The 27,704-nt window shown below is 45.7% G+C and overlaps 1 protein-coding gene across 1 annotated transcript; it reads left to right on the forward strand.

The window, feature by feature from the left end:
* Positions 1-8,556: 8,556 nt before the first annotated feature.
* Positions 8,557-27,703, forward strand: LOC128721537 (kinesin-like protein unc-104). The gene is made up of 21 exons (XM_053815299.1): positions 8,557-9,059; positions 16,372-16,593; positions 16,668-17,092; positions 17,208-17,463; positions 18,283-18,446; positions 18,520-18,659; positions 19,335-19,376; positions 20,583-20,963; positions 21,046-21,503; positions 21,571-21,685; positions 21,767-21,933; positions 22,044-22,249; positions 23,018-23,413; positions 24,242-24,379; positions 24,446-24,910; positions 24,981-25,071; positions 25,152-25,814; positions 25,881-26,070; positions 26,460-27,312; positions 27,382-27,483; positions 27,556-27,703. Exons 2-21 carry the CDS (start codon positions 16,411-16,413, stop codon positions 27,701-27,703), a joined length of 5,583 nt encoding a protein of 1,860 aa, XP_053671274.1. The 5' UTR covers positions 8,557-9,059; positions 16,372-16,410.
* Position 27,704: the final 1 nt, after the last annotated feature.

Raw genomic sequence — 27,704 nt, forward strand, 5'->3', positions numbered from 1 at the left:
ATGTGTGTCGGATCGGCTCCCTAAGAGATTCGATGAAACGCGTGGCACGTCGGTTAAACGTTGATTATGTAAATAAAAGTTGAACAAGATCGGGGGAAAAGCACACATGCCGTTGCGTATATATTGTAAGCCCCTAACGAGCTTGCCGTCTCTTATGGGTATAATTGAGTGAGAATAATTATCTATTTTGTTTATGTTGTATCAGCAATGAGCGGATACAAACAATACGCTGTTGCAAGTCTTGATTCGCTCGTTCGCCTTTGCTTGCTATAATGTTGTTGAAAAGCAGCAATATTTAAAAAAGAAGCCTTTTTTTAGGTCCTTTTTATGCATGCTTGAGGCGCTTTACACTATGCAGCATCTTCGTTGTTATGCTTCCAATTTTGCCGTATAATGGCAGGCCGTTTTGCTATCACGCCGAAAACGGCTCGTTAACCTTGATTTGGGTTGAAACATTAACCGATATTGCGTGATAAAAGGAGGCAGCCCGGGGGCCATCCCGCATGTTTTTAGCGCACCATTTTAAACGGTATTTTAACCGCGTTCATCGTCCTGAAAACAGCGGCACTTCCAGTCTGAACTGCGCTGCTCAGGATCGATCTTCACCACCGTTCGGTGGGTTCATCCAAACGCCAAACTTTGCGTGTATATGCCCATAAATTATCGCACGAAGAAACTACCGAAGAATGCGTAATAAACGTCAGCCAAATGCGCGATGATTAATGAAGCGGCTTGCGTCTACGGATGGCTGCAAATCATTTCCAGCTCGATGGTGGCACCCGCCTCCTGACCCAGGGTTGACGAAGCCGAAGGGCGGCCCAACCCTCGGTGCATAATTTCTTATCCACAATTAAGTCACCGGATCGTGAGCGGAATCCCGGAAACCCTGAAACCTGGCGTCACCTGCCTGGCGTCCCGTTCGAGACTAATCGAGTTGGCAGCCATTGGATGGGCGTTCTTCACGAGGGTGTAATGGTTTAAGGTGCAGAAAAAGCGTCCGTTTAAACAGCTTCATGTTGCGCTCAAATTAACGACCCTCTCGATCCACGTGGCCCTCGTGGGTGGAGGCTGGGTTTAGGGTTTCAATTTGCTGTGTGAGGAGCTCCGAACTTTGATGATGCTCCCTGCTGTTCTTTCACCATCCGAGTCGAAGGATGCCGCAAGGACGACGCCTGGGGAGTGTGCCTGTGCGAGATGATGGGGACAATATTACCTGCTACAATATTTACACGCGGCTCGAGCCTCCTAAGCGTTACTTTCTCAGCCCATTCCCCGGGCGTACCTGAGGCTTCGTGTCACGGCGCGGAAGTCGACCCGATGGAGTCACCCGATGGAACCAAACCCCCCCGACACGGGTGCCCAAGCCCTGGGGGTGAAAAGGTGTATAAATAAAGATTATATTTTATTCAAGAAGGCCTCCTCGGTGGCGTCCATCCCCGTCGTTGGGATGGCGGTTGTAAAACGAAACCTCTGTGTGTGGCCCCTGCTGTGTGTGCGCTGTGCCGAACATTATGGCGCTGGAATGGAGCGAGTGCTCATTTGCAAAGGCCTCCGTGTCCGGCCGGCGAACGCGATGCGCTGGGACCATTGGGGGGGCAGAAAGGTGTCATCGGAATGGAGCAGCTTTCCGGGGCACTTCCGGTCGGGTCCCATCGGGAGACGCTGGGCTTTCCCGCGAGGTTTTCCGTTGCGAAAACGAGGGCTGCGGGTACGTGAAATATAGGAATTTAATCTTCCAATGGCAGCGCCGCAACATTCCTGACGAGGTAGAAGCTTTACCTCAGCCGGGTAAGGTGTGTATTATTGGGAGGGCTTTCCGGCAGCCATCAAGGGGGCTTTGGCAAATGGCGGGAGCTCTATCAATCGCAATCGAAATGACTATTTTTCTGGCTTTAACGTGTTGTGCAAATTGTGACAAGCTAGAAAAGGATGACTCGTGTTCTGCAGTGCAATTAGCGTGGGTAATTGGAACGCCAGCTCGTTCAATCAAATTATCATCAATCATTTGCGTGGTACAAAATGGAAGCTGTACGGTTGCATTAAACGCTCAAAGAAGGCTACATTTTCATAAAAAATACCATGCAACAAGGGTCATTTAGGTATTTTAAAAAGGGCCGCTTGGACAAATTAATTTTATAATTATACGTTAGAAAACTTTGGCAAGGAGCATTCCACGCGTTCAAAATTATCCGTCAAAATTATTCAGTCAAAAGTATTAATACACTCCGAGTGGGTGAAGAAATACAAATTTGGGCAGTTGACATTGAACACGTAAGCCTTTTATTCGTCCGTCAATCGCGAAGTGGCCGTGCGAATGCAATATACGTTAATTGACACGCTCAGCGGTATCAGAACAACACGTTAATCCGTTTACTACCATTATCAATATGCGATTATTTACCATCCTCGAGAGAGCCCGACCGTGCCTCTGCCAGAACCGACTGAAACCGTGCTTCGAATTGAAATAAATAATTCAATTTTAATTAAAATGTACGGCACTTCGCTTGGCGCAAGCCGGCGTGCCGCGAACGTGAACGCGCAGCTCTTAAATAATCCGGTTGGAACCGATGGAACGCCGCGAACGGGCTGCGTAAATCCCGATTGAACGGTGAAAAGCAGACCCCAGTAAAACGTCCGGTCTTTCCGAGAAAGCCGACGGCAAATGGCACGGAAAAGAGAAACAAATCTTCCCCGGGCGGGCTTACGCAATTTGGCGAAGGAAAATCTCTCTCCAAGCGTGCCCAGGACGTGGCCGTGTCGGTCCATCTGGAAGGAATGCGTAGCCTGACGGGGTGAGAACCACCGGCACACCTTGAAATGCTACTCGAGCGGATAAGACAATCGCAAGAAATCGATGCGATACAGCCTCGGGTGAATCGCTCCCACGCAGGATGATGGTGATTTTTTCTGTCTTTATTTCTCCATCATTCCACGCATCCTTCCCGGGGCCGGGGATTTTGTGGAGGTTTTGCTACACCTAGCACAGGTAATCGCATCATTACTCTGCGCAAAGTTTCACCACGACCGCAAGGTTATGTGAAGCTTCGTGCCGGCTGTATCGAATGTTTGGAGAGGCGAATTATGCTTTGTTTTATCCGCTCGCTGCTACCCGCAGGATCTGAGGAAGGATTGGTCAACAAACTGCTCTCGCAAAGGAGCCACCGATTTACCTGCTCGGGATAGTGGATTATTTTCATCGCTCTCGGGGCAAGCGTGTCCTTGATTGTCCACTGGTGACGGTACAAGCTACTACTCGCTTTTTTTCCTTCTTCACGATGGGTGGCCTGGAAAAAGATAACCCAAGCAGGAAAAAAGCTAACGCCTCCTCGCTCAAGACCCGATCGCACGTGGGAACGGTGGCGAAAGGGCACAAAATAAAGTGGATATCAGTACTTATTGGTGGCAAAATGGCGACCGGCATCGGCAGCAGTATGGCAGGAACACTACACCGTTTCGGTGCAAATTGAAGACGATAAATTTTAGTTATCTGTCAGAGAGCTTCTTTCTCTAGCGGCCCGGGTTGCCATTTTCTTCCCGTGCGCCGTTCGCTTCTCGCCAACGGTCGCTCGCCCTTTTTTCCTTGGGCTTCATTATCGCTGTTGTTCGATTTTCCATTACACCGTGGGGTGGTGTTGTTGGACCGCTGCACAGAACCACGCGTCATTAGACGACCCGTGTTGATCGTCCGTTCGGGGTGGGTCGAGAGCTTGGATGGCTCGTTTTTTTTTGTGTGTGTGTTGTTGAGAGACTATAAAGCATCATCACTGCCCGGGCGGGCGAGAACGTAGCTTATCGGTTTAGAAAGGTCAATCGATGCCGCACGTGTGCTTAAATCCACCGACTGCTGGTAGGGCATCGAGCACATGGACGTTTTGATTGCTTATGTACATCGCATACGTTATCATTTTCGCATTTGATTGCTTTGGGTGTCGAGCTGATAAATGGTTTGTTTTTAATTTTCATTTCATTTGCTTTTTGAGGTAGATTTGTTTTTAAGCTTGCTTGCTAGTGTGGGAAACGGGTGCCTTTATGCATAGAAAATTGAAAATGAGCTTTCCACCTGGAGTGTAATCTTTTTTATGTGTTTAACATAGTTATACTTCAATTCAGTGTCACAATATTTGCAGTTTAATAAGTAAAATAAAAGATTATATTTTATATCTCAAAACATATACGGTAAATATTTTGATAAATTTTAAATTTTGTTCCTGAATTTTATTTAGAAAAACAAAGGCATGGACAATAACCACATTTTCACGTCTAATAATGCATTGTATACTGTTGTTTTTTTTTTTCTTTTAGCTTAAAGTATGATATTTATCATACTTCAACAAAGTATCCTTGAATACGGTGAATGTGTTTATTACCTTCCCTTAATATCAATTTGTGAAAACGTTTCCAAATTAGCTATGTTCACGATCCTAATAATTTCATTTAAAATCGTTTAAATTAAAAGCACGCTAGACGCACCTTCTAATTAGTCATTTACCCTGAAACTGGCTTTCAAATAAACGAAGGGACGCACTGGGGATGTCTTCCATGATTGCTTACCATCATCCGGGACATGTCAAGTGGAAAGACATGATAATGATCACCCCATTACGTATCGCCGTGTAAATGTGACCGAACGCTTGTCCGACCGCACCACAGACTTAAGCCGCCGGTTGCGCCTAATGGGGTACCCTTTTTTTCATGTGGTCCCTCAGTTTGGTGCCACTAGACGTCAGGGAAAAGCCAGAAGTTATTTAAATATAATTGACTTACCACAACGCCGTACAACACTCCCCACAGATCCAGCCACTCGGGTAGGCATCGAACCGATGGTCGCTTTTGGAAGATGGGAGAAAAATCTAACCGAGCGGAAATTTTGTGGATTTCCCCAGATGCTTGAGGTTTTGCGACGTTATACCAATGCGCACGGACGCGGCACGTGTTGCAAGTGTTGCAACAACGGATCCACAATATCCTCCACAACATAACGCTCATCCTTTCGTCCGTGGGGTTCGAGTTTCTGCAGTCGATCGTCTTTGTGGAATCTATTCATCTTCTTCTACAGTCGTCTCGCTTGCTCCCATCTGTCACTCGCTCGTTCTCTCTCTCTCTCTCCTTCTATTTCTCTCTTCATTCGATGGGAATGCTGGAGCTTTTGCATCAAACTGCACTGAGCAAAGGGAGCGCCCTGGTCGGGAAAAATCGATACCAATTCGTTACGTCAGCTGGTGACGCAGTTTTATTCCAACGAACGAGTTGCCTGTGAGTTCGTGAGCCCATATCATCAAATAAATAATTCGCACGTTATGTTTTTGCGATATAATATACCTCCCATCATACATATGCATTACTGTGCTGCGTCGGTTAAGCACTGATGAGATTAAAGCTCGCAAAGGCCCTGTTTGTTCTAGTGTTTTCTCCCCCCACCCGAAAGGACACAGTCTCTGGTACGTTCCATATTGTCTCCAATATGTTTTGTTGCAATTTGGAGAATAAATTGTGCACTCCCACGCCCGGGCGGCTTGCAGACACCCAACCAAGCGCTCGGACACCAGCGGAAGTGCTGCCGGAAAGGGTGCTCTTTGTCGGCTACGACGTCAGCTAAAAATAGCAACTTTTCGCACACAAGCTTACCATCGCTTTATGTCCTTGCGCGTCCTGCGTGCCCTGACGCAAACGCGGCGCCATACTCAGCCATTCCCGATGAACGACGGCCGCTCGGTTTCGCGTTAGACACCTACACATTTCGATCGCGGCAGACAGCGTAACGAGTGCGAGATTTTCCATCTCATCCCTTAGGTGTTTGCTTTTAAAGCTCCGATGCGTTGAGTTTGCGCTAACGTTGCATTTGCTACGCAACCAAACGTCAGCAATGCTCGCTTGTTACCGTTACAAGTGGATCCTTTCGTTCGGAAACGCATCCCACTCGAACGTGGTGTGGTTTTGAGACACGCAACCCTTTTCTTGCGGCTGCTGTTTGTAATATTTTTCATCTCCGTTCTAGCGGTTGCGGTTGAATGCTTTCCTGTCTTCAGCGTAGCTACAGCCCTTTCGTCGAGCTTATTCCAATAGCGCGACTTTTGCCACCGACATCCCAAGAAGATCCTAGCCATTCATTACGCCGCAACGATCGGGCAGGACCTTTTCATCCCGCTTGTCGCGTTCATTGATGCCCCGGGTATTCAGTATCGGAACGAATGGCAAATTCCAACCGGTTCGCTCCCACACTCGCACACAATTTGCTCAGTCACCCGCACCACCTTCGCGTTCGTTTCAATGGCCATCGGGGAACCGTTTCGTTTTGTTTCTTTATTTTTTGCTGCTCGGTGGCTCGGTCCTGCTTTCGTCCTGAGAAAGAACTGCTGGTGGCGTTTTTCCCGGCAATTCGTGCGGCACGGGAACGCTTTCCACGCGGGCGACGACTCGTTTAGTTTATGGCCTGTTAGCATGAGACTTTGCTGTGGATTGCTTTTTGATCTTTTTTTCGTTTCGTTCGTTCGTGTGGAACGCAAGGGAAGGATGTTGGATTGTACTCAGGAGTACACTCGCCAGGTAATAGTTTTCCCAACCCAGTTTTCCCGCATTGACGTCGCGAGGGGTGCGTTCGATCTGCCGGATGCTGGTGGCTTATGTCGTTTGTTTCGCGAAGTAAAGCTGTTTGTCCTTACGCAGGCAGTGCCATCGGCGTAGAATAACACTCCCTATTGTGCTCTAATTCAAGGTGGCGCTGCGAAAGATCGGAAAATATAGAGTACGCGTGACGTGTTCGTGTGTGGATGCGTGCTGAGCCACGTTCGGTTTGAGTTCGATTTTGCGTCTGTAAACTTTCTAGCATCTGGTAACTTTATTCAGTTTTGGGGAAAGTTTTCACGTGACATTTCAGGAAAAAATGTGCTAATCCACTTTTGGATCATTTCGCACCCCATATAACGATGTAACGCATTCACACTAGAAACGGTGCGTATTGCGTTATGAAGTCATTTCTATAGAGGGAAAATCCTCTTTTGAAACACTGTTCAATTTTTGCTTTTACGGGTGTTAATAGAAAATAAGTTCTTGCACTTTGTTGTTCTGTTATCCTTGGTTCGTTACAATGAAAATGTAAAATTTTGCTAACAATGTTATTCTGTGAGATAAATTAAAATTAAGGAGTTTGATTGAATGTTTCTGTAATGTTATTCATTAAATAGTATGGTTGCATATTGAATAACAAAAACAAAGAATGGATTTTTATTTTTACAATAGATCTTTATAATTCATAGTTCTTTACAAACCATGTTGAGATGTAACAAAGATGTTTGATATGATATGAGAAATATATTGCCTTATCTTTATTATAATACGTTGATTAATATTCAACTGATTTTTAAATCTTTTTCATTACGTTCCAATGGATAAACCTGCATTTCTAAATTAAATTCTGCCTCAAACCTCCCGGTCTGTTTCCGATCCCAGCAACACGGATCTCGAAAAATGCGTAAGGAGTTGCCATCAGCAAAACGCTTCGCAAAGTTTCGCTTATTAATAGCCGCGCTCTATTTCAGTCCCTTTATTCGGGCACTTACGCGTGCGGTGTTTGATGTACTCGGCAGTTTATTTCTGCCCCACCTTCAAACCGGGAAAGCTTTTACGCCCGGTAATCCCCCAAGATCGCATAACACCAGATGGTATAATGCCGCGTTATGTATGTTTCATTCGGCTGAAGTTTGTTTTTATTTTAAACACCTCGACACCGCTGAATGCACTCGGCACGGATGTCCTATCGCGTCCTGGGGGTGGGAAAAAAAGTTTTCCCCCACACAAAACAGCGCAAAGCCGGGAGCCGTCTTTTCATCGCCCAAACAGAGGCCTCCTTCGAGGCTCCTCTCAACACGGCAGCTCTGTGCCGGATCCTGTCAATCAGCGTTTCCGCAACATATTTCGCGCTGCAAAAATGTGAGGTTAGCGAAACGGGCTTTCACTCACTATTATGGCTTGCGCGCGCACCCACACGGACCGGGAAAAGGCCCGAGAGGGAATGCGGCTGAACCCGCGGGTCTGCTGCCCAAAAACGTCGTCGTCGTCGTCGTTCGTCCTTTTTGCATATTTGGCAGTGTGACGTTTTTCAGGACTCTTACACCCCATGCCATCCGGTGAATCACGTTCTCGAACTACGTATGCGGCGTGCTGGCGGAAAATGGGCCCGATGTTTTCACGGGATTTTGCCACTTTTCCATCATAATGTCGGAATGCTGCCCTGCTGTCCTGCTCGGGCATTCTCACTCTGTTTTTTCTCTTCTCGCGCTTGCAAGCGCCTGTCATTCGTCTCGTTCCCGTTGGTCCTTTCGTACCGTCACGTTTGTGCATTGGAATCGATAACGATAAAGCATCGTGCACGGGGCGCCATTTTCTGCCACTGCGCATGCTCTCTCACGGGTGTTTTCTCGCAGGCTCTCTTCAAGATTCGAGTTGGTTGGCATGCATGCGTCACTCAATGGAAAAATTGGAGGGATGTGAAGCCTACGGGAGTCCAAAAGTGCCACCGTGCCGTAATCTCGCTCGCACGAGAGCTCGGAAAATGGGAGACCCAAATTGGCATCCTCCTGGTGCCGTCGTTCGAGAGCGATCAGGCTCGCGGTTCAGTTCCAAGCTTGCCTTCTTCCAGCATGGACTGAGAACGGGAACTGTGGAGCGCAAAACAACAACCCTGAACCGAACCGTGTGCTGCGGGAGTTGAAAGCAAAGGAAAAAAAAATACGAAAAAGGAAGAAAAGCCCCATACATACGCCGAGTGGAAGGAAAAATCAATTCCGCCACGGCACGGGTGATTTTCTAAGCTGGCCTCAACGGCTTGTGACCCACCCCACCGGCGGTACACGTGGATCGTCCTGTGAGCGCGCACGTGTGTGTGTGGGCGCCCGTGTTGATGTATGTGTGCGTGCGTGCGTGCGTGTGTTGATGTGGCTTTGTGATTAGACCAGCAGGATAAAATTGGCCACCTCTAAACGGGCAAAAATTGGCATCGGAAAAACGTTGCTTCGTTGGTGAAAATCGTCGTATCGATTGGTGAATTTTCACTCCCATTTACCGTAAGTGTTACATGCTGCGTCACAGGGCACCGGTCGTGGGTTGGGCGGAGAAAATGGGTTTTCTCGTTCGAGGTCAATCCTTCCCATCCTCCCACTGGGCAGGGTTTTGGCAGGCAGTGCAAAAAGGGAGAGGAAAAACCATGTTCCAAAGGAGGAGTAGCCCGGGTGGGTCAGTGAACGTGTGGGAAGAGGCGTGATGGAAAAGTCTCATAAATCATATGGAAAACGGGATGATGAAATCCCCCAATTATCGACCCGTCCACGGGGAATACTTGTTAAAGGTCATGTCCGCTGGTGGCATGCGTTGGTGTGTTCGAGTCCGTGTCCGTGCTGGTTGTGTGCGTGTGCGAGAGCCTGTGACTAATGTGACTAAGTTGTGGATATGCTGCTATGATGGAGGAATTTTATCACACTTCCCAATCCCGTGCTAATTTCCTTCCATGTACTGTTAAGTGCCCCAACATTGTGCCTCGTTTGAAGCGGGTTTTTCTTTGGCACTACTTCAACATAATCCCTAACTATCCATTTGATGGAAAAACAGCCAACCAACCGCCACCTTCAAAGGCGAATAGAAAATTAAAAAAGATTGATTGAATGGTGGGAATGCAAAAAAAGTGACTAAAGTGAAAAAATCAGCAGCGCCATTTTGTGAATTCCAAAGTGCGACTTCCATTCCCGCTGGCGAATATACGTTCGCTCTACTTCTATTTCATACTCTCATTTTCACGTTTCTCTCTTGGTTTCTCTCTCTCTCTATCTCTTGACAACACTCACAAGAGTGTCTCTTGGCAAACGGTTGGAAAGGCGAACCAACTGTGCTCACTGGCTGGTTTTCCCATACAAAAAATAAATAATCACAAGGGAAAAGGACATTAGTAGTTTCTGCTATCGGACAGTGAGCGACTAACCGTGAGTGCTCGGTAGGAATGAGTGACTAGTGGCAGGATACGTGGTGGTTTACTTTTTTTAATTATTTTAACATCGAATGTATTTCTGAGATACCGTGATGAAAATCTTTCATCTCCCGGGAGTCGCTTTGTGCGGTTGGGAAAATCGTTGCAAAATCGATGGGAACATCGTTGCTAAAACGAACATCACCAGAGTATTGAGATGTGCAGCTGAAACCCGCAAAAGAGGTTCGTTTGTATATTGCTGAATTCGTCGTTCGTCTCAGTGGATGGCACAAAATATCCTTCCTAAAAGCGCCCTACATTATCAGGTATTTATGGGACGAATGACACTAAATAAAGGCGGCCCCAAATACGGCACGTTCACCGTTGGTGGCACTTGAGACAACACCCCAAGAAGCTCTCCACGGTTCAAGGACTCTCTGCCGCAGCCTGCGTTCGTGATTACTTTTTCCCACGAAACGGCAACAAACACCGAACGCGGAGTAGGTCCTTGGGGATTGCCGCTATTCTTTTTCGCCCGCGTCCCATCTGGCATGGGATAAGTCACGAAGCTGGACGATGAATATCTGCATTATCCACTCAATCAGCTTCCGCGATAGGCGCGAGCCATACACAAACAAACAAATCGCTTCGAGAGCCAAGCAGCAGGCATACATAACAATCATGTAGATGTAGATTTATCCCTCGCGTAGAGCAGCGTATTTTCCGCGTGAGAACCGAAACGGTATGCGAGCGTGAGTTCTGCCAATCGATCGGAGGGGGTGTCCTTTTGGGTGTGAGCAAACGCGAGAGAACCGCAACGAGCCAGCGGAAATGCTGAGGATACCAGCAGAAGAAGAAATAGTTCAGCGAAAATGAGACAACAACACAAATATATATATATCGCACTGACCGACGTTCGAGCATTGAGGATAATCTCTCGCAAACGCAACACCGCAGCGGGAAAAGGGTGGGAAAACTCGTATCGATTTTTTCCAGCCATCGGGTACGGGATGAGGATGCTCTTTTTCAACGATCGGCACAAAGAATGCCGCCTGCCGGAATGCAGCAGGTGCGCTGGTGTGGAACGGGTGCCGCAAATGGTGCTCAGAATAAACACGAAATAATAAGAATAAATAAGTGAGCAGGAATATCGAGCGCGCATACCGTCATCCGGTTTTTTTTTGTTTTTGGATGAGTCATCCTCGTTGCCGGAAGGCTACTGGCCCGGTCGATGGCAGGAAGTAGAGCAACTTGTACTGCCTGCGGCAACGCGCTGGCATTCCGGTTCATTTCACCCCGAAGGGTGGGTGAAAAACTATTAGTGGCTCACATTTCCATGCGATGGGGGGGTTCCGTTTTGTGCAGTTCGTTTCAGCTGATGCCTTTCGATAGGGCGAGGCGCCCAACAGTCCGCTCGGAACGCGAGTTGCCTAGTACGAGCGTGCGTGCTTTAGAGCAGTACGTTACCTTGAAAAATTTACATTCGTGTTGTGGTGGCACGGTTCGCCTTTTGCTGGTCGCCATACACCAGCAATTCCTTGGTGTCGAGGAACATAACAGCAGAAAGGATTTCAGTTTAGGTATAGGTAATCGATGACAGTGATTACCAGGGGTTACTGACCGGACTGACTGATAGGGGTAGTATTATTTCATAAAAAACCATATGTTAGTGAGTAAGGGTGCTAGCGAGGAAAAGAATGAGGAATATAGAACACATGCGTAATGGTGGAGCAGCATGACTAGATGCATTTTTGATGCATTTACCAGTAGTTTAAACAGACACAGTTGAACACCAATCATGAATAGTACAGCGGTTTGGTTTGATTTATAATTGGAACTTTTTTGTTCAATAAGTACTTATCATGTACACAACATAAAAAGGTTTTTTTCTATTATACGAATTTTTTATACCTGTATAATCGTGCATGAGACATTCAGTAATTATATATGGAATGTTGATAAAAAACAAATTCAATTTATATTGATATTTTATATCTAATGCCACAACAAACATTCAATTTTAGCTTCCAACGCATGTTGATGTATCGTAAAAATCAACAGAAACATGATCGAACGGCACCAATTTTCCCGCTGACAGCTTTCAAATATATGCTACGAAATTGCTGTTCCACAGGAGCGCAATAAAAATATGTTCGCAAGAGTAAATATATTATTCTTGTCTGGCAAATTTTCTCCCTATTGCGCCTCGTAAATGGATGAGCATTAGAAGGGCAAACATCCATCGTCATCGTGGGCAGCAACCTCTGTAATGGCAAGCATCTTCACGGTGAAATATAACACCGCTGGTGGGAAGAAATTGAGCAATATCGAATTATGGTGCGGTCTTTCACACAGCGTTTTGCTGTTTTAGCTTCATTTTTCGTCAAACGATCGACCATCGACCTCCAACCATCGTTCGTCTCACGGACTAGGTTCTATCTTTTGCCACCAGTGAGTTGTTGTTTGTTCACTTTTCCGAACAGACCGAAACTGTCGAAGTCTGCTTAGTCTTCCCATTTAGAAGGAGCGTAGCACAGACGATCAGGATCCACCGCACACAGTCAGGCGAGTGGGGAATTTATTCACCACCATGTGAACAGTCGTGTGAGTCATCGTCAGTTGGCTCCAGTTTCCCAGCTCCTGTATGGGTTGAAATATGACCCGCTTGAGCGACGAGGAAAGGTGTAGTAATCGGCTCCGATGTGAAAAGTCGCCTAGAAGTCGCGTCTGCATTGGATCCGGATCCGCCGGTGATTCATCCAATGTTCTTTGTGTACGTACCGCCGTACCCTGGTACTGTTTGTGGAATCGACCACGGTCCTTTCTCGTGCCGCTTGGTATGCTTATCGCGTGATTGTATTTCCACAGAAGCGATTCGGATGGAAAATTCACTTAAACGCTCCTAACACATGGTGCCCGCTCTGAGTGGAGCTTTTAGCGTTGGGTTCGTGCCTTGCCTCGCCATTATCCGTGGACGAAAGGTGTTGCTGCGGTACGTCCGTGCTATAACGAGGCCACAGCTCTGTAGTGTTTTGTTATAAGGTCAGCAGGTCAGCGGTAATGAGGGAATGATAATGCGATTTTGCAGTGTAACGGGAGGATTTATTGTTCACTTTGCAATGCACTAGACGAGGTGGATTGTTTGCTAATGCTGCAACAAATTTAGTAGTTTCAAAAAGTATATTACTAGGATTAATGGCAAGGGTAAGCGCTGGCGCCATGATAAGGATTATATGTGCACTGTACTTAGCTGTTTTTAAAGTTACCAAATAATAACAAATTTGATTCCAAATTTGTTCAAAACGTTGAACCTAAGTAACGAAAAGTTTAAAAACGATGATATAGATAGATCATCCAAATAAGAAACCAAATAAGTATATAATTCTAACCAAATAAGAAAACTAATGCTGGTTTCAATAAAGTCTACTAGGAAGTATGAAATTGCGACGGACGCTGGTTTGGCAAATGTTGAAACGGACATCCATACTGCCTCCAGTTTTCGCCAGTGTACGATTTTTTTTCTTAGAAAAACGACCAATAGCGTGTTGTTTCCATTTTTTTTTGCGATACAACGTAAAAGCAACCGTCTATTATGGGGTGCCGTCGCAGGCAGACATCTGGCGCCCGTACTCGCGTGTAATGAACGGTTTTGACGGCGCCAGAGCAGGAAAAACCTCCAGCTCGCAAGCATCCTACCGATGTCCTTGTGGCCCAAGTTCAAACCTTTTCGAAGGCTGCTAATGTGATGCAGATGGAGCAAATGAGACGAATGCAAAAAAGTGTTCAACAACGTAAAAAACTGACCCGTGGAACAACATGGAAAGTTCGAATGAAAAGCTTAATAATAATATGATGTGGACAAAAACTACGTCGTTGGAGGTACTAGTTTTTTTTTCGTCAGCTCACGTCCTTCGAACCACTTCAGCGGCGTGTGCACTTAGTTGCCGTAGTGTTTGTTCAAGATGTAACGTCCCTCGTGCGATGCCCTGTTAATCATAATTTACTCACTTTTCCGCCTTAGCGAACGACGTGTCGTTCTTGGCATTTATGAGTATGTTTATGGTGCTTTTCCGACCTACGATGATTGAACTCACGCCGTACAGCAGGCAGCGTGAGACAGCGCGTTCGCGATGGTTACGGAAACTTTGACCATGACTACGTTTAGCCGGAGGTTTTCGCTCCATCGGAGGTGCGGTTGCGTGGGCGATATTCAACAAATTGGATTGCGTGCTGATGATTAATTAGGAACGAAAGCTTCTTCTAGTGCTGCACAAAATGGCAAACGTACACGACAACTCGCTTTAGGGGTTCATGGGGGTTTACCTGACATCGGCAAGAAACAAACAACTCTGGCCAACCGGTTGCTGTCGGCTTGGGTGAAGGCGTATTATAGCTTTACGCTGTTGAATTATCTTATCGGGTTCCGGTTTTAGCAGAGATTTCTGTTTGAGTGTGTTTTTGTGCAGCTCTTTTACGACCTCTTTCCATTTTACTGCTACGGTTTTTAATGCTTAAATATCATTAAAAGTGTGCAGGTTGAGTGGATTAAAAAAGAGTACTAGGTGTAGCGGGCAGCAGAACTTTATATAACAATTTGTTCGAAATCATAGGGAAAACGAATAATTTTAAACCCCCCTTTGGGTGTGCTTTTCTTAATTTAATGTTCAAATTCCTCATGATCGTTTCAACATTAACAAAGGAACCATTTAAGAGGTTGACTTTATTTAACTGAGTAAACACCCGGAATGAGTTTTTATCCGTACGATACCATCAATTGTAATCCCATTTTTTTGCTCCACTCCTACATCACAATTACGTATGCCTTGGTCGAATATTTTTTAAATCGAATCCTTAGTACATGTCTGCACATTTTCGGTTGGTGATTAATTTGAAACTCGGCACCGTCCCATGTTCTGCTATCGGTCTCCTTTGCCGGGTATTAATTTCGTGTTGAAACTAGCTACCCTGCTGGCGAGACGCCCTGCAGAGACCTAGCCCAGTCAGCGATTGTGTTTGTTCTCCAATCTGAACTCCGACGCCTGGACAATGAGGACATTATGAAAAACGGCACCGGAAATTCACCCCATGTGGTCGTTGTCGGCTTTGGTAGAGGCGGTACGATCGAAATTAAATCCGTTCCTGCTACCATCGTGCTTGGTTGTTCCGTTTCGGATGCAATAATTCATAGAGTGCCGTTGGGCGATGGCTTGTGGGGTTTAGTGAGTGTATGTGTGTGTGTGTGTGGGGAATGGAAAATGTTTGGAAAAGAGTCATTATTCGATTTTACAGCAGTCCCTTTTGCTTCGTGTTCTGGTGCGAGAAAACTTTGCTAGGGGCAACTGTAATTCAATAAGGCTTTATTGGGGACACTTTTCGCAAACGCTCAACATTAAACGTGTGATTTATGGGTCTGAGACGCTAAACCATGTAGTCTAGCTGCACAATGCACAACTAAAAATGGCTGGAATGTATGTTCTGTCTAGCCAGGAGTAATCTCACATCTTTAGAACTGCTTTCGGATATATTTCTTCGTATTTTATTGCAATTGTGAATAGAAAAATACGTAATCAACCAACCATCGTCAAACTCATTGTGCATAATAATGTTCTTACCTAACACCACAATTACTGTAGTACGGCTTCTTACCTACACTTTTTCGATTTAATGTTGGTCAGGTAAATAATTCCCTCCGTAACTACCTCACGCGCTACCTTCAAACAAATTTTGTTTTAATTCCGTTCTTGACCCAAAAAACTCTTCTTAATCCTCTAGCGACATGGCCAGCGGTGAAAAGTAATCGAAATGAATGCGATTCCACTTGAACTTGAGCATACTTTCGCCACCACGGTCGTTCTGCTTTCGCTTTGATATTCCGATCCGAGCGACGGTTTGTGAGGTGTTAACGTTGAGGTTTCATTACGTGCGATAGTTGTGTAAATGAACGTTGGAATGGTTTCTTTCCCCATAACGGTGCGTTTCTAGTTAACCGAAGTTTTGTTTTCTGTTCCTTTCCCAACCATTAATGTTAATCTCTATGTAGAAAAGTTTCTCCTTTCACTGATTACATTGCCGATAGAATCTTCGTTCCTTTCGCCTTGAGTTTTTTGCCCTTCGGCTATCGCTTTCGAATAAAACTTTTTGGGGTACGTTTTTTTTTTGTGTGGGTACGTTAGAAACCTCAAAAATCTAAAAATAAAAATGCTTTCCATGTTTTGCATCTCGTTACACAAATCGGAGTTTTATGTGTTGTACACTCCATTCAGTGCGCTGAGATTTTAAAAACTACCAGGCGTCTCCATCGAGATCTTTCCTTGGGATACACAAAAAATTCTTCTCAATACGAAGTGCGATACAGTGTTTTTTTTTGGCTAACTTTGATTCGATATTAATTCCATTTATTCTTTTATCTTTTCTCACAGCTCTAAACCCGTAACAAAGGCCTAGGGCCTCTCGCCGTCATGTCGTCCGTGAAGGTGGCGGTCCGAGTGCGACCCTTCAACTCCCGGGAAATCGCCCGGGAGTCAAAATGTATCATCGAAATGGCCGGCAACACGACATGCATCACAAATCCGAAAGTTCCGCCCGGCTCGAGCGAGTCGGTGAAACGATTCAACTACGACTATTCCTACTGGTCACATGATGTAAGCATCTCGACCGTCCAACTGACGTGTTGATGGAAATTTATCGTTTGCTTCCTTTCGTTCGTTCCCGACAGCCGCGCGATCTGGAATTCTCCACACAGGCAATGGTATACTCCGACATAGGCGAGGAAATGTTGCAGCATTCGTTCGACGGCTACAACGTTTGCATCTTCGCGTACGGCCAAACCGGTGCTGGAAAATCGTACACCATGATGGGCAAGCAGGAGGAAAACCAGGAGGGTGTGATACCGATGATTTGCAAGGATTTGTTCCGCCGGATACAGGAAACGGAAAGCGACGATCTGAAGTACTCCGTCGAGGTGTCTTACATGGAAATCTACTGCGAACGCGTCCGGGATTTGTTGAATCCGAAGAACAAAGGCAACCTGAAGGTGCGCGAACATCCCCTGCTTGGTCCGTACGTCGAGGATCTATCGAAACTGGCCGTCACATCTTACCAGGACATTCACGATTTGATCGATGAGGGCAACAAAGCACGGTAATTAGGCTCGGCACTAATGAATGAAGCAGTGACTTGCATGCTCGTAATTCGTAACCTAATCTAACGTACCGGTTCCCTTGTTTCCTTTCCGTACTGATCGCCCCCTCCCCAGTACCGTGGCGGCGACTAACATGAACGAAACGAGCTCGAGATCGCACGCTGTGTTTACGATTTTCTTCACCCAAAAGCGCCAGGACCGCATGACTAGCCTCGAGACGGAAAAGGTGTCGAAAATTAGCCTGGTCGATTTGGCTGGCTCCGAGCGAGCCGACTCGACGGGCGCCAAGGGTACCCGGCTCAAGGAGGGCGCCAACATCAACAAGAGTCTCACCACCCTGGGCAAGGTTATCTCAGCTCTGGCCGAAATTGTAAGTACCTTTCCGTGTATCTCCATCACCATTTTTTCCTCTTCCGTCTGTTAGTGGTGTGCTCGTTTAGTTGAACGTTTCTACGTTTAGGATTCATATTCGTGTGTGGGCTTCACGCCAACGTGGAGACTTTTTGCGTTACATTTTGCATCCTAGTGAACGCGTTTCGCCAGTCCCTGTTTATGTTGTCTTTATTCCTTTCGTCGTTTCGATGTGCGGTAGAAAATACTGATTCATGTCAAATCTTACTCGTTCTCATTTCATCGATCTTCTTTCGTGCGGGCGAAAATTATCGTCCCAATCATATTCATCATCATTACGATATCGTCTCCATAAACCCTTCGCGAACTGCTCATTGCTACAGTCCGTAAGTATAGCGGTCCTTTGCCGTTATGTGTTTCACTGTTATTTTATAGTGTTTTGTAGTGTATGATTACAATAGATGTGCTCGTGTGAAATAATATTTAAATCATATACGTATGCAAAGACTTATCCCATGATAGATAGTATCATTTCTGAAAAGGATTTCTTTTCTCGTGTTTATGTTTAAAATTGGTAATGTTATCAATCATTCCTCTTTTTGTTATATAAGCTTGTGATTTATTAAGTTAAACTACTTCTTTTTACAAAATTTGACTTGAAATATAGTTTTTTGTTTAACAAAATGTTAAATTACTTGTTTTACAAGTTTGTTAACAGTTGATGTTTTGTTTGAGATTAATGTGGAAGTTTGTATGAGTGTATTTCACGTCATGGCCTGGTTACTGTTTTTCACTAACATGTGTATTATTTCTATTTTGCAATTTCTCCCACGTGTAGGCGTCAAAGAACAAAAAATCAAAGAAAGCAGACTTTATTCCTTATCGTGACTCGGTCCTGACATGGCTGCTGAGAGAAAATCTTGGAGGCAATTCCAAAACGGCCATGATTGCCGCGATATCGCCGGCCGATATCAATTACGATGAAACATTGAGCACATTGAGGTATGTGTGGCAAAATTGTGCGAGAAATGCGATGGCTAAATCGTTTCGTATTTGTTACTACTCTCATCAACAGATACGCTGATCGTGCGAAACAGATCGTCTGCAAGGCCGTCGTCAACGAGGACGCCAACGCGAAGCTTATTCGCGAACTCAAAGAAGAAATACAAAAGCTGCGCGAGCTGCTCAAGGCAGAAGGCATCGAGGTGCAGGAAGGTGGGTTCGATCGTTCTTTATTACACGGACGCTTTCACAAGTTTTATGTTGGGATGCTTGCCGATATCCTAGTGTTCTGCGTTGCTGAACGTTTCGTGAGATTACGAAGCCGATCCTCTTTCCCGTGATATCTGTTAGAACGTTTCATTATCCATACGTACTGTTTACTTGCTATCGAGATTTTGTTAACGGTGGTTTCTATTTGATTTCATATACCAGGGGCGTTTAAATTTTATTTCCTATTTCCCATCACAGCACCTACTACTTTCCAGACATCATATTGTTCGGTTATACCTTAACAATCATATTTGGAATGCGTTATTTCGGCCAGTTATTATGCATTAGTTTTGAGTTCTTGTTCTTTGTGTGATTTGGTGTTAGTTGGGACAAAATTTCTAAAACGAATGCTTATTCATTCCAAATTCAAATCAAACCGGCTCATAAGGTTTTTGTTCGACCTGCTTGTATCCCTCATTCGATCGATCCTGATTCGGATTACGAGTGCCGTAAAAAGGAATAAAAAGAAAACAAAAAAAATAACATACTGTACCTTGACACGATACGGCTCGTAATAATTAAGCATAAGAAGCTTAGCTTGCAATACCCTATTCCAAACAATAGCTCGAAAGTGTTGAACTGTGAATTTTAATCACTTGTAATACACTTTTCATGTAGGACCGGACGGTAAAGTGGTTTGTGAAAAGCGAGATGCTAATAGTAAGTAGTACTACCGTCGAATGCTACGATACTGTCATGCCTACTGTAACAAGTATTTTCTAATTTTCTTTCAATTGTGATTTTTATTTCATGTTCCGTTCTCATAAATTTCTATTGCGTCACTCTTGTTCGTACCGTCACGTATATCATCAACCATAGCCCATAGCTTTAGTTTCTGTTTTTAATTAATATCGTTTGCTGGCTTTGTGAGATGATCTTGTGAAAGTCTTTCGGCACTATGTATTGTAATGCTTCCAACGAGTACTATCTTTTGTGTGTGGAGAAACCGCAAATGAGAGCGCGAATGTATGGGCTTGGTCAATGTGCTACTGGAATGGAAATGAGAGCCTCATTTCGAGTGGCTTCCTTTACCCGCTTTGATATGCTCCGATTGATCGGGAAGCACAAAGCTGCGCTTCTGTAAAAAATGAAATACTTTTTAACCTGTAACCCTCTTTTCCAACCATCACTCAGCAAACTGATTATGATTTATGTTGTGAGCCTTTCTTTTAGTGTACATAAATTTGCATCACTCTTGCACGTCCAAACTCGTTCATATACTCACTGAGAACAACATACAACATTTGTAAACCTTTTACGATTTTAGTTTGTTCATCTATGTTTTTAATATGTTTCTTCATTCGACTACTTGGGTTGGACAAAATGGGCTGCAAAATATAAGCGTCAAAATTATAATGTTCAGTTAAACATTCAGTTCGGCATAATTCGAATCTTAGCGCGTGCTAAAACACACGTGAGCGTTTGTTCAACCCAAAACCGCTACTGTGTATAGCGATTTTTCCCCATTATGAATGTTCGTTCGCTAACATGTTGTTTGTATAGGCTTAGCTTTGTAATTGCGTCTTCTGATCGAGTGTGAGATTGAATTGTTACATCAAAAGTGGCACTAACTAAAAATGAAAAGAAAATGCATTGAAATATCAAAATCAATATTGGTAAACCTCGTTGCCAGTATACGAAAACAATGTTTTCGAACAACAACAAAAATCATGCTCCACTCCGTGTATCAGTCGCCTGTACTTTGCAAATCACTGCGCAGTTCGCGCGGATTAGTAAAGATGCAACTTTCAGTAAAACACACTCTCCACTATTTGAAAATCCACTCAATAGGCACGAGTCTTTGACGCGTGAGTTTTTCCCCCAGAAACATGGTTTATTGACTGTCGTCGACGCTTTTCTTTCCAGAGGACGAATGTCTCATCAAGTCCGACAAGACCGAGTCGAGCGGTGGTGTGGTCATCACCGAAGAGGGCGAAGATGGTGAGAAAAAGATCCACTCGCCGAACCGGAACCGAAAGCGCACCGGTTCCAGTACAGAGATGGCTGTTGATCAGCTGCAGGCGAGCGAAAAGTTGATCGCTGAGCTGAACGAAACCTGGGAGGAGAAGCTTAAGCGTACGGAACAGATCCGTGTGCAGCGAGAGGCCGTCTTTGCCGAGATGGGAGTAGCGGTAAAGGAAGACGGTATCACGGTGGGTGTGTTCTCGCCGAAAAAATCGCCCCACTTGGTGAACCTCAACGAGGATCCAACTTTGTCCGAGTGTTTGCTGTACTACATTAAGGACGGTGCGTACTTATTTTGCGTTTCCACACGGTCTATGGTGAAGTAGATCCTTTATTGTGATTGTGTTTGATTACATTTCGACAGGACTCACACGTCTCGGCACATCGGAAGCGAATGTACCGCAGGATATCCAGCTGTCCGGTTCGCATATCCTGAAGGAGCATTGCGTTTTCGAGAACAAAGATGGAGTGGTTACATTAGTACCCCACAAGGATGCGCTGGTGTACGTCAACGGCCGCAAGGTCATCGATCCGGAGGTGCTGCAAACTGGTTCACGTGTCATCCTCGGACGGAACCACGTGTTCCGGTTCACTCATCCGGAACAGGCGCGAGAGAAGCGCGAGAAAAATAAGGAAGTCGATGTATGCGAAACGCCCGGAAACAGTGGCGAGATCGCCGATTGGAACTTTGCCCAGTGCGAGTTGCTGGAGAAACAGGGTATCGATCTGAAGGCGGAGATGGAAAAGCGTTTGCTGGCGCTGGAAGAGCAGTATAAGCGCGAGAAACGCGCGGCTGATCAGGAATTCGAGGAGCAGCGTAAGGTACCGTAATGGAACTATGTTTTCCGCTCTTTCCCCCCAACTAACCTCTTTTGGGTTCATTCTCCAGACCTACGAGGCCAGAATCGATGCTTTGCAGAAGCAAGTCGAGGAACAATCGATGACCATGTCGATGTACAGCAGCTATAGCCCCGAAGATTTCCATCAGGAAGAGGATATCTTTGGTAAAAATCACACCAAGAAAAACCCTTTTAATTATGAAGAAAAAAGAGTGATTGTTATTTTGTTTTAAATTCAAATCACAGTCAACCCACTGTTTGAATCCTGCTGGACAGCACGCGAAGCCGGTTTAGCAGCATGGGCGTTCCGCAAGTGGCGCTACCACCAGTTCACGTCGCTTCGTGATGACTTGTGGGGCAATGCTATCTTCCTCAAGGAAGCGAACGCAATTTCGGTTGAATTGAAGAAAAAGGTAAGAAGACAATAAGGATGAAGCTAACTGGCAAAGTTTTTTGATTTTTTTCCACACAACTTTTAACTACGTTTGAATATATTTATCTTTTTTTTTCTCAATATCCTTAGGTTCAATTTCAATTTACTCTTCTCACGGACACTCTGTATTCGCCGTTGCCACCGGAGTTGACACCGTCACCTGCGGTGGGTGCCCTTACAAACGGTGGCCAGGAAGATGATTTTGGTCAATCGCCAATACCACGAACCACCGTGGCGGTTGAGGTGACCGATACGAAGAACGGAGCTACCCATTACTGGAGCTTGGAGAAATTGCGGTAAGTGACGTAGAATTGGAAACTAAAGCTTCCCGCCATTTGTCGCTTCAGTGCGATTGATTTTGTTTCGTAAAAATTGATTCGAAGATTCAAACGATGGTTTTGAGCGAATACAAACAGCAAGCGTAATGTTCGTTTACAATTGTTATAAAAAAGACATCCTCAAAGGCACAAACACGATACATTGCAAACTTCATCTTACATATTAGCCTCTTTTGATCTTTTTGGATGCCAGCTTAGTTGAATATTGTTTCTCGACATCGTCTTTCAACCGCGTCCATGGCCGTGAGTCGAAACAACGTATTGCTACATTTTTACCACGGGAAGGTTGCACATTTTACCGTCATTTATAACATTTTTGCTAACGTGAATTTAACTGCAATTGCTAGCCCTTTTTTGTTTCATTTCAAAATTTTGAGCTGGTTTTAAATGAGCTGCATTCGATCTGCATTTTGTTTTGTTTTCACTCACTGCCGCTGCCCAAATTTGTTCCAGTAACATTTTGTATTTTCCCGTTGCCAATGCAGCATTGGATTGTTTGTGCGTTGTTGTTTAATGTTATCTTTTCTCTATCTTTCTTTCTTGCTGTTATTGAAATCAATTCGTACATTACTATTGCTTGCCGGTAACTGACTCCATAACATTCGGTCATGTAAAACCGGTTACATGCGCTTATGCGACTGTTTTTCAATTCTGCATTTGATGCAACCCCAAATTTGTTGACCGTGCGATTGGGGTACTTCGTCATCCCTGTCCGCCTCGGTATAGGTATCGGTTGGAGCTGATGCGACAGATCTATAACACCACCGACACATCCCCGGAACTGATGAGCTTCGTGCTCGAGCTGTCCAGTGGTGAGCACACCCCGGAATATACCGGCACCCAGTACCAGCCGTTTGCCCGTCCACCCGTGTCGGTTGGCAAGCAGCAGGATCAGCATACGAGTGACCAGGCTGCACTGACGCCCGGCTGCGATGGCAACAGTTGCCTGGTATCGCCAACTGCTTCGGTTTCGTCCTCCTCGTCATCCGCTTCCTGTGGCGCTTCATCATCACCTTCGCCACCATCGGTTATCTACGATGGTGCTTCTGCCGGGTCCGGTGGCACCGTCGGTTCAGGGAAAGCAGGCGCAAGGCTAACCCTGGCGAATCTGATGCCTTCTAGGTTAGCAGAAACACCTCAGCATGATACTCGTGATCGGTGGGCAATAGATGTGCTGTAATTTTTGTGCGGAATTCTTATCGATTTCCCAACCTGGCCCAATAGAAGCTGCTGTTTAATTTGAGCTATGATCGTAGTGCAATTGAACAAAACATCACCACGTGAAGTTGCCAAGTATCAACTTCTTTCGCTGCTTACCTGCTTATCTGCTTTGATGAGGAAAACGGTGTTCGCTTCATACGTTGTGGAGTCGTACCTCTATCGTGGCGTGCAACTGAATATCGTTGCAATGTTGCTTGGAAAATGCTTCAAAAATGTAATGCAGAATGGCTTGTTATTATTATTTTGCCACTGGTTTGATTGGAACGATATTATTGCTACTACCAACTGTGTACAATTGCTATGCATGCAAGATTTTTCACACGAGCTTTCATATAGGTTGAACATAATACACATCGTCATAAAAAAGCCTTTGAGGATTCGGCTGGAGAAATAATTTATCTACTGTGACAAAATAGAATTGAATATTGTTTTTTCATCTAATTAATGGCTTCGTTTCCATTAAGTTTGCCTTAAGGTTAAGATTTATCGCATAATATATTTAATCAATAGTGTCAGTAAACTTTAACAATATGTTATACTATAAAACTATTATTAAATAATATGTTGTAAATTATACGTATATATTTAACATATTCAAAAAAAGTTTATATATATATCCAAAGTATTGGCATTGCAATTATGCCTATTATACTATCCTATGTTTGTTCTACCGCACCAAATAGACGAAGTAACAAGAGAACTGATTGAGGAGTTTTTATCTAATTTTAGGCAACGTCTTGAGCTGATGCGTGAAATGTACCACAATGAGGCTGAGCTGAGCCCAACATCTCCTGACTATAACGTGGAAAGTTTGACTGGTGGTGATCCGTTCTATGATCGTTTCCCGTGGTTCCGAATGGTCGGCAGGTAAGCATAATAAATCACCCACGTGTTAGGTGTGTATTATACTACATTTACTTGCATGTTTTACAGATCGTTTGTATACTTGAGCAACTTGTTGTATCCGGTTCCGTTGGTGCACAAGGTGGCGATCGTAAACGAGCGCGGAGACGTTCGCGGATATCTTCGTGTCGCCGTGCAACCAGTAATGGATGAGGAAAATGCCGACTTCAGCAACGGAGTCAAACAGTCTGCTCGCATTCTTTTTGACGAGGAACAGAATGGACAGCATAAGGTGCCGAAAATACGCACCATTCCGGATAAGGACGAAAAGTACATTGAGGGTGGCAACGAGCTGGGTACGAAGCTAGAGGAATTGGAGCAGGAAGATGCGGATTCGGGTCGTGGTGACTCTAGTGTTGCCTCGGAGCTGCACGAATCAAACGATCAGGAACCGGGCGATCATTTGCAACCGGGCAAGGAGTTCACCTTCCGTGTCACCGTGTTGCAGGCCACAGGAATTGCGGCTGAATACGCCGACATATTCTGTCAGTTTAAGTAAGTTTATCGCATTGTGTCCAAGCCAATCCAAGGATCTAAAACCGTGCGTTTCATTTCCACATTGCAGCTTTTTGCATCGACATGAGGAGGCATTCTCAACGGAACCGGTAAAGAACTCTGGATCAGGAGCTCCGCTTGGATTCTATCACGTACAAAATGTATGTATAAATCTTATCCTCATTGTCTGAGTAAATGTTGGGTAACATATAACTTATCACGCGTATTTATTTCCTTACAGATCACAGTTCCGGTCACGAAATCCTTCATCGAATATCTGAAGACGCAACCGATCGTCTTTAAGGTATTCGGTCACTACCAGCATCACCCGTTGCATAAGGACGCCAAGCAGGACTGTCAGATAACGAGGCCCCCGCCACGACGTATGCTGCCACCGAGCATTCCGATCAGCCAACCGGTGCGCAGTCCGAAGTTTGGTCCGCTACCGTGTCCACCATCTTCGACGGTTCTCGCCAAGCACGATGTGCTGGTTTGGTTCGAAATTTGTGAGCTGGCCCCGAACGGCGAGTACGTTCCGGCAGTCGTCGACCACAGCGATGATCTCCCATGCCGTGGGCTGTTCCTGTTGCATCAGGGCATCCAGCGGCGTATTCGCATAACGATCGTGCACGAACCAACACCGGAAGTGAAGTGGAAGGACATTCGCGAGCTGGTCGTGGGACGCATTCGCAACCAACCAGAACCGGCTGATGATGAGGATTCGGACTCGTGCGTCCTGTCACTCGGATTGTTCCCTGGCGAGGTGCTGGAGGTTCCCGGGGACGATCGTTCGTTCTTCCGCTTTGAGGCTGCCTGGGACTCGAGTCTGCACAACTCGGCATTGCTCAACCGCGTCACACAAACGGGCGAACAGATCTACATTACGCTAAGCGCTTATCTCGAGGTAAGGTTCTGCGATACCTACGCATGTTGATGAAACTAATGTACGCTGGATTCTCTTATCTCGTAGCTTGAAAACTGCGCTCGCCCGGCGATCATCACCAAGGATCTTAGCATGATCATATACGGCCGTGACGCACGCACTGGACCGCGCTCGCTTAAGCATCTGTTCTCTGGCCAATATCGCAACCCGGAAGCGAACCGTCTGTCGGGTGTTTATGAACTTTCGCTGAGAAGAGCTTCTGAAGCAGGTAGTCCAGGTAGAACTGTGCTAGTGTGTAGAGAGATGAACCGCTTGTATCATTTCGGTAGCATTTGAATTTAATACTATTGGTTTCACTTTTGGAAAACGCTTTCAATTTTGTGCACGGAAGCAATGCGTTAAAACTTAGGCCATTTCCATACTTAGTAGATTGCATTTCACTGTTCTAAGTTTGTGAGGTTTGCAGTGATTTGAAGATTACTTGAACGCATCCTATGGTTTGCACTTGCTCATTGCGCATTTTGAAACAATTTTGTTTGCTGTGTTGTTTGATATCGTTTGCTATAATTTGCAACGGCTTTAAAAACGCTTGTTTATTTGTTAGTTAAAAATGATGCAAAATATTTAATCCAACATTGAATGATTTATTCCTTCCTCTGCTATCAGGCGTTCAACGTCGTCAGCGCCGTGTGTTGGACACCAGCTCGACGTATGTCCGTGGAGAAGAGAACTTGCACGGCTGGCGTCCGCGTGGAGACTCTCTAATCTTCGACCATCAGTGGGAGCTAGAGAAGCTCACGCGATTGGAAGAAGTCGGCCGGGTTAGACATTTGTTGCTGCTGCGTGAACGGCTCGGAATGGACACGACGCCAAACCCGACCACCAAGACCGAAAAGGACGTGTGCAACTTGGCCCAGCGGGCTAGTGCATCACCGGTGCACATGGTCATCCCGCCGTCTCCGCAAACACCCGTCAAGGATCAGCAGACCCCGACCCTGCCGGAGCGTGATTTGTCGGTACGCGAAACGGAGCTGGTCTGGAAATGTGTAAAGCTGATTCAAGGACGCATCGGGTGCAAGGAGCTTGGCAGCGATGGCAACGGTTCCGGAACGTCGGCTACCGATGCCTCCCCGGGTGATGAGGGATGTGCTGACATGAATGCGAGCTACATCTCCAGCAACTCGATCGAGCTGTGCTCGCCGGAGCGGGTTGATGTACCGAATGGCTGGGAGGCACCGGCACCAGCTCCACAAACACAGGAGCTTTCGCTGCGGCTGTACGTGCCGGAACTGGAGGAGATCCGTGTCAGCCCGGTGGTGGCCCGCAAGGGTTACCTGAACGTCCTTGAGCACGGTGGTTCTGGCTGGAAGAAACGGTGGGTCACCGTGCGGCGACCGTACGTTTTCATCTTCCGCTCCGACAAGGATCCGGTCGAACGGGCCGTCTTGAATCTGGCCACAGCGCAGGTGGAGTGCAGCGAGGACCAGGCGGCGATGGTGAAGGTCCCTAATACGTTCAGGTAAAGGGAAGCGATTAATGGTGTGATGTTATGATTTTTTTTTCTAATGTAAATTGATCCTTTTTATAGCGTCGTCACCAAGCATCGAGGATATCTGTTGCAAACGCTCGGCGACAAGGAGGTGCATGATTGGTTGTACGCCATCAATCCACTGTTAGCTGGCCAGATCAGGTGGGGAACTCGAAGCTTTTTTGCACTAGCTTGCTCAAGACTAGTAACTAATAATGTATCTATTGATTGCAGATCTCGATTGGCCAGAAAAAATATCTCCAGCGTGAGCAGCAACGGCAGTGGAGCCGGTGAGCAGCAACAAGCGACGACAGGAGCGTCCGCTTTGACCGTGGCCGCCTCACAAGGCAACGGCGGAAGCAGTAGCTCCGGTGGCAAATGAG

This window comes from Anopheles nili, chromosome 2 (genome assembly GCF_943737925.1).
Source record: "Anopheles nili chromosome 2, idAnoNiliSN_F5_01, whole genome shotgun sequence".
Lineage (NCBI taxonomy): Eukaryota > Metazoa > Arthropoda > Insecta > Diptera > Culicidae > Anopheles > Anopheles nili.

Coding starts and splice junctions, on each gene's coding strand:
- LOC128721537 (XM_053815299.1), top strand. CDS start 16,411: ATGTCGTCCGTGAAGGTGGCGGTCCGAGTGCGACCCTTCAACTCCCGG. Junction 21,934..22,043: donor CGGTTGAATTGAAGAAAAAG/GTAAGAAGACAA, acceptor CAATATCCTTAG/GTTCAATTTCAATTTACTCT. Junction 24,380..24,445: donor TGGTTCCGAATGGTCGGCAG/GTAAGCATAATA, acceptor CATGTTTTACAG/ATCGTTTGTATACTTGAGCA.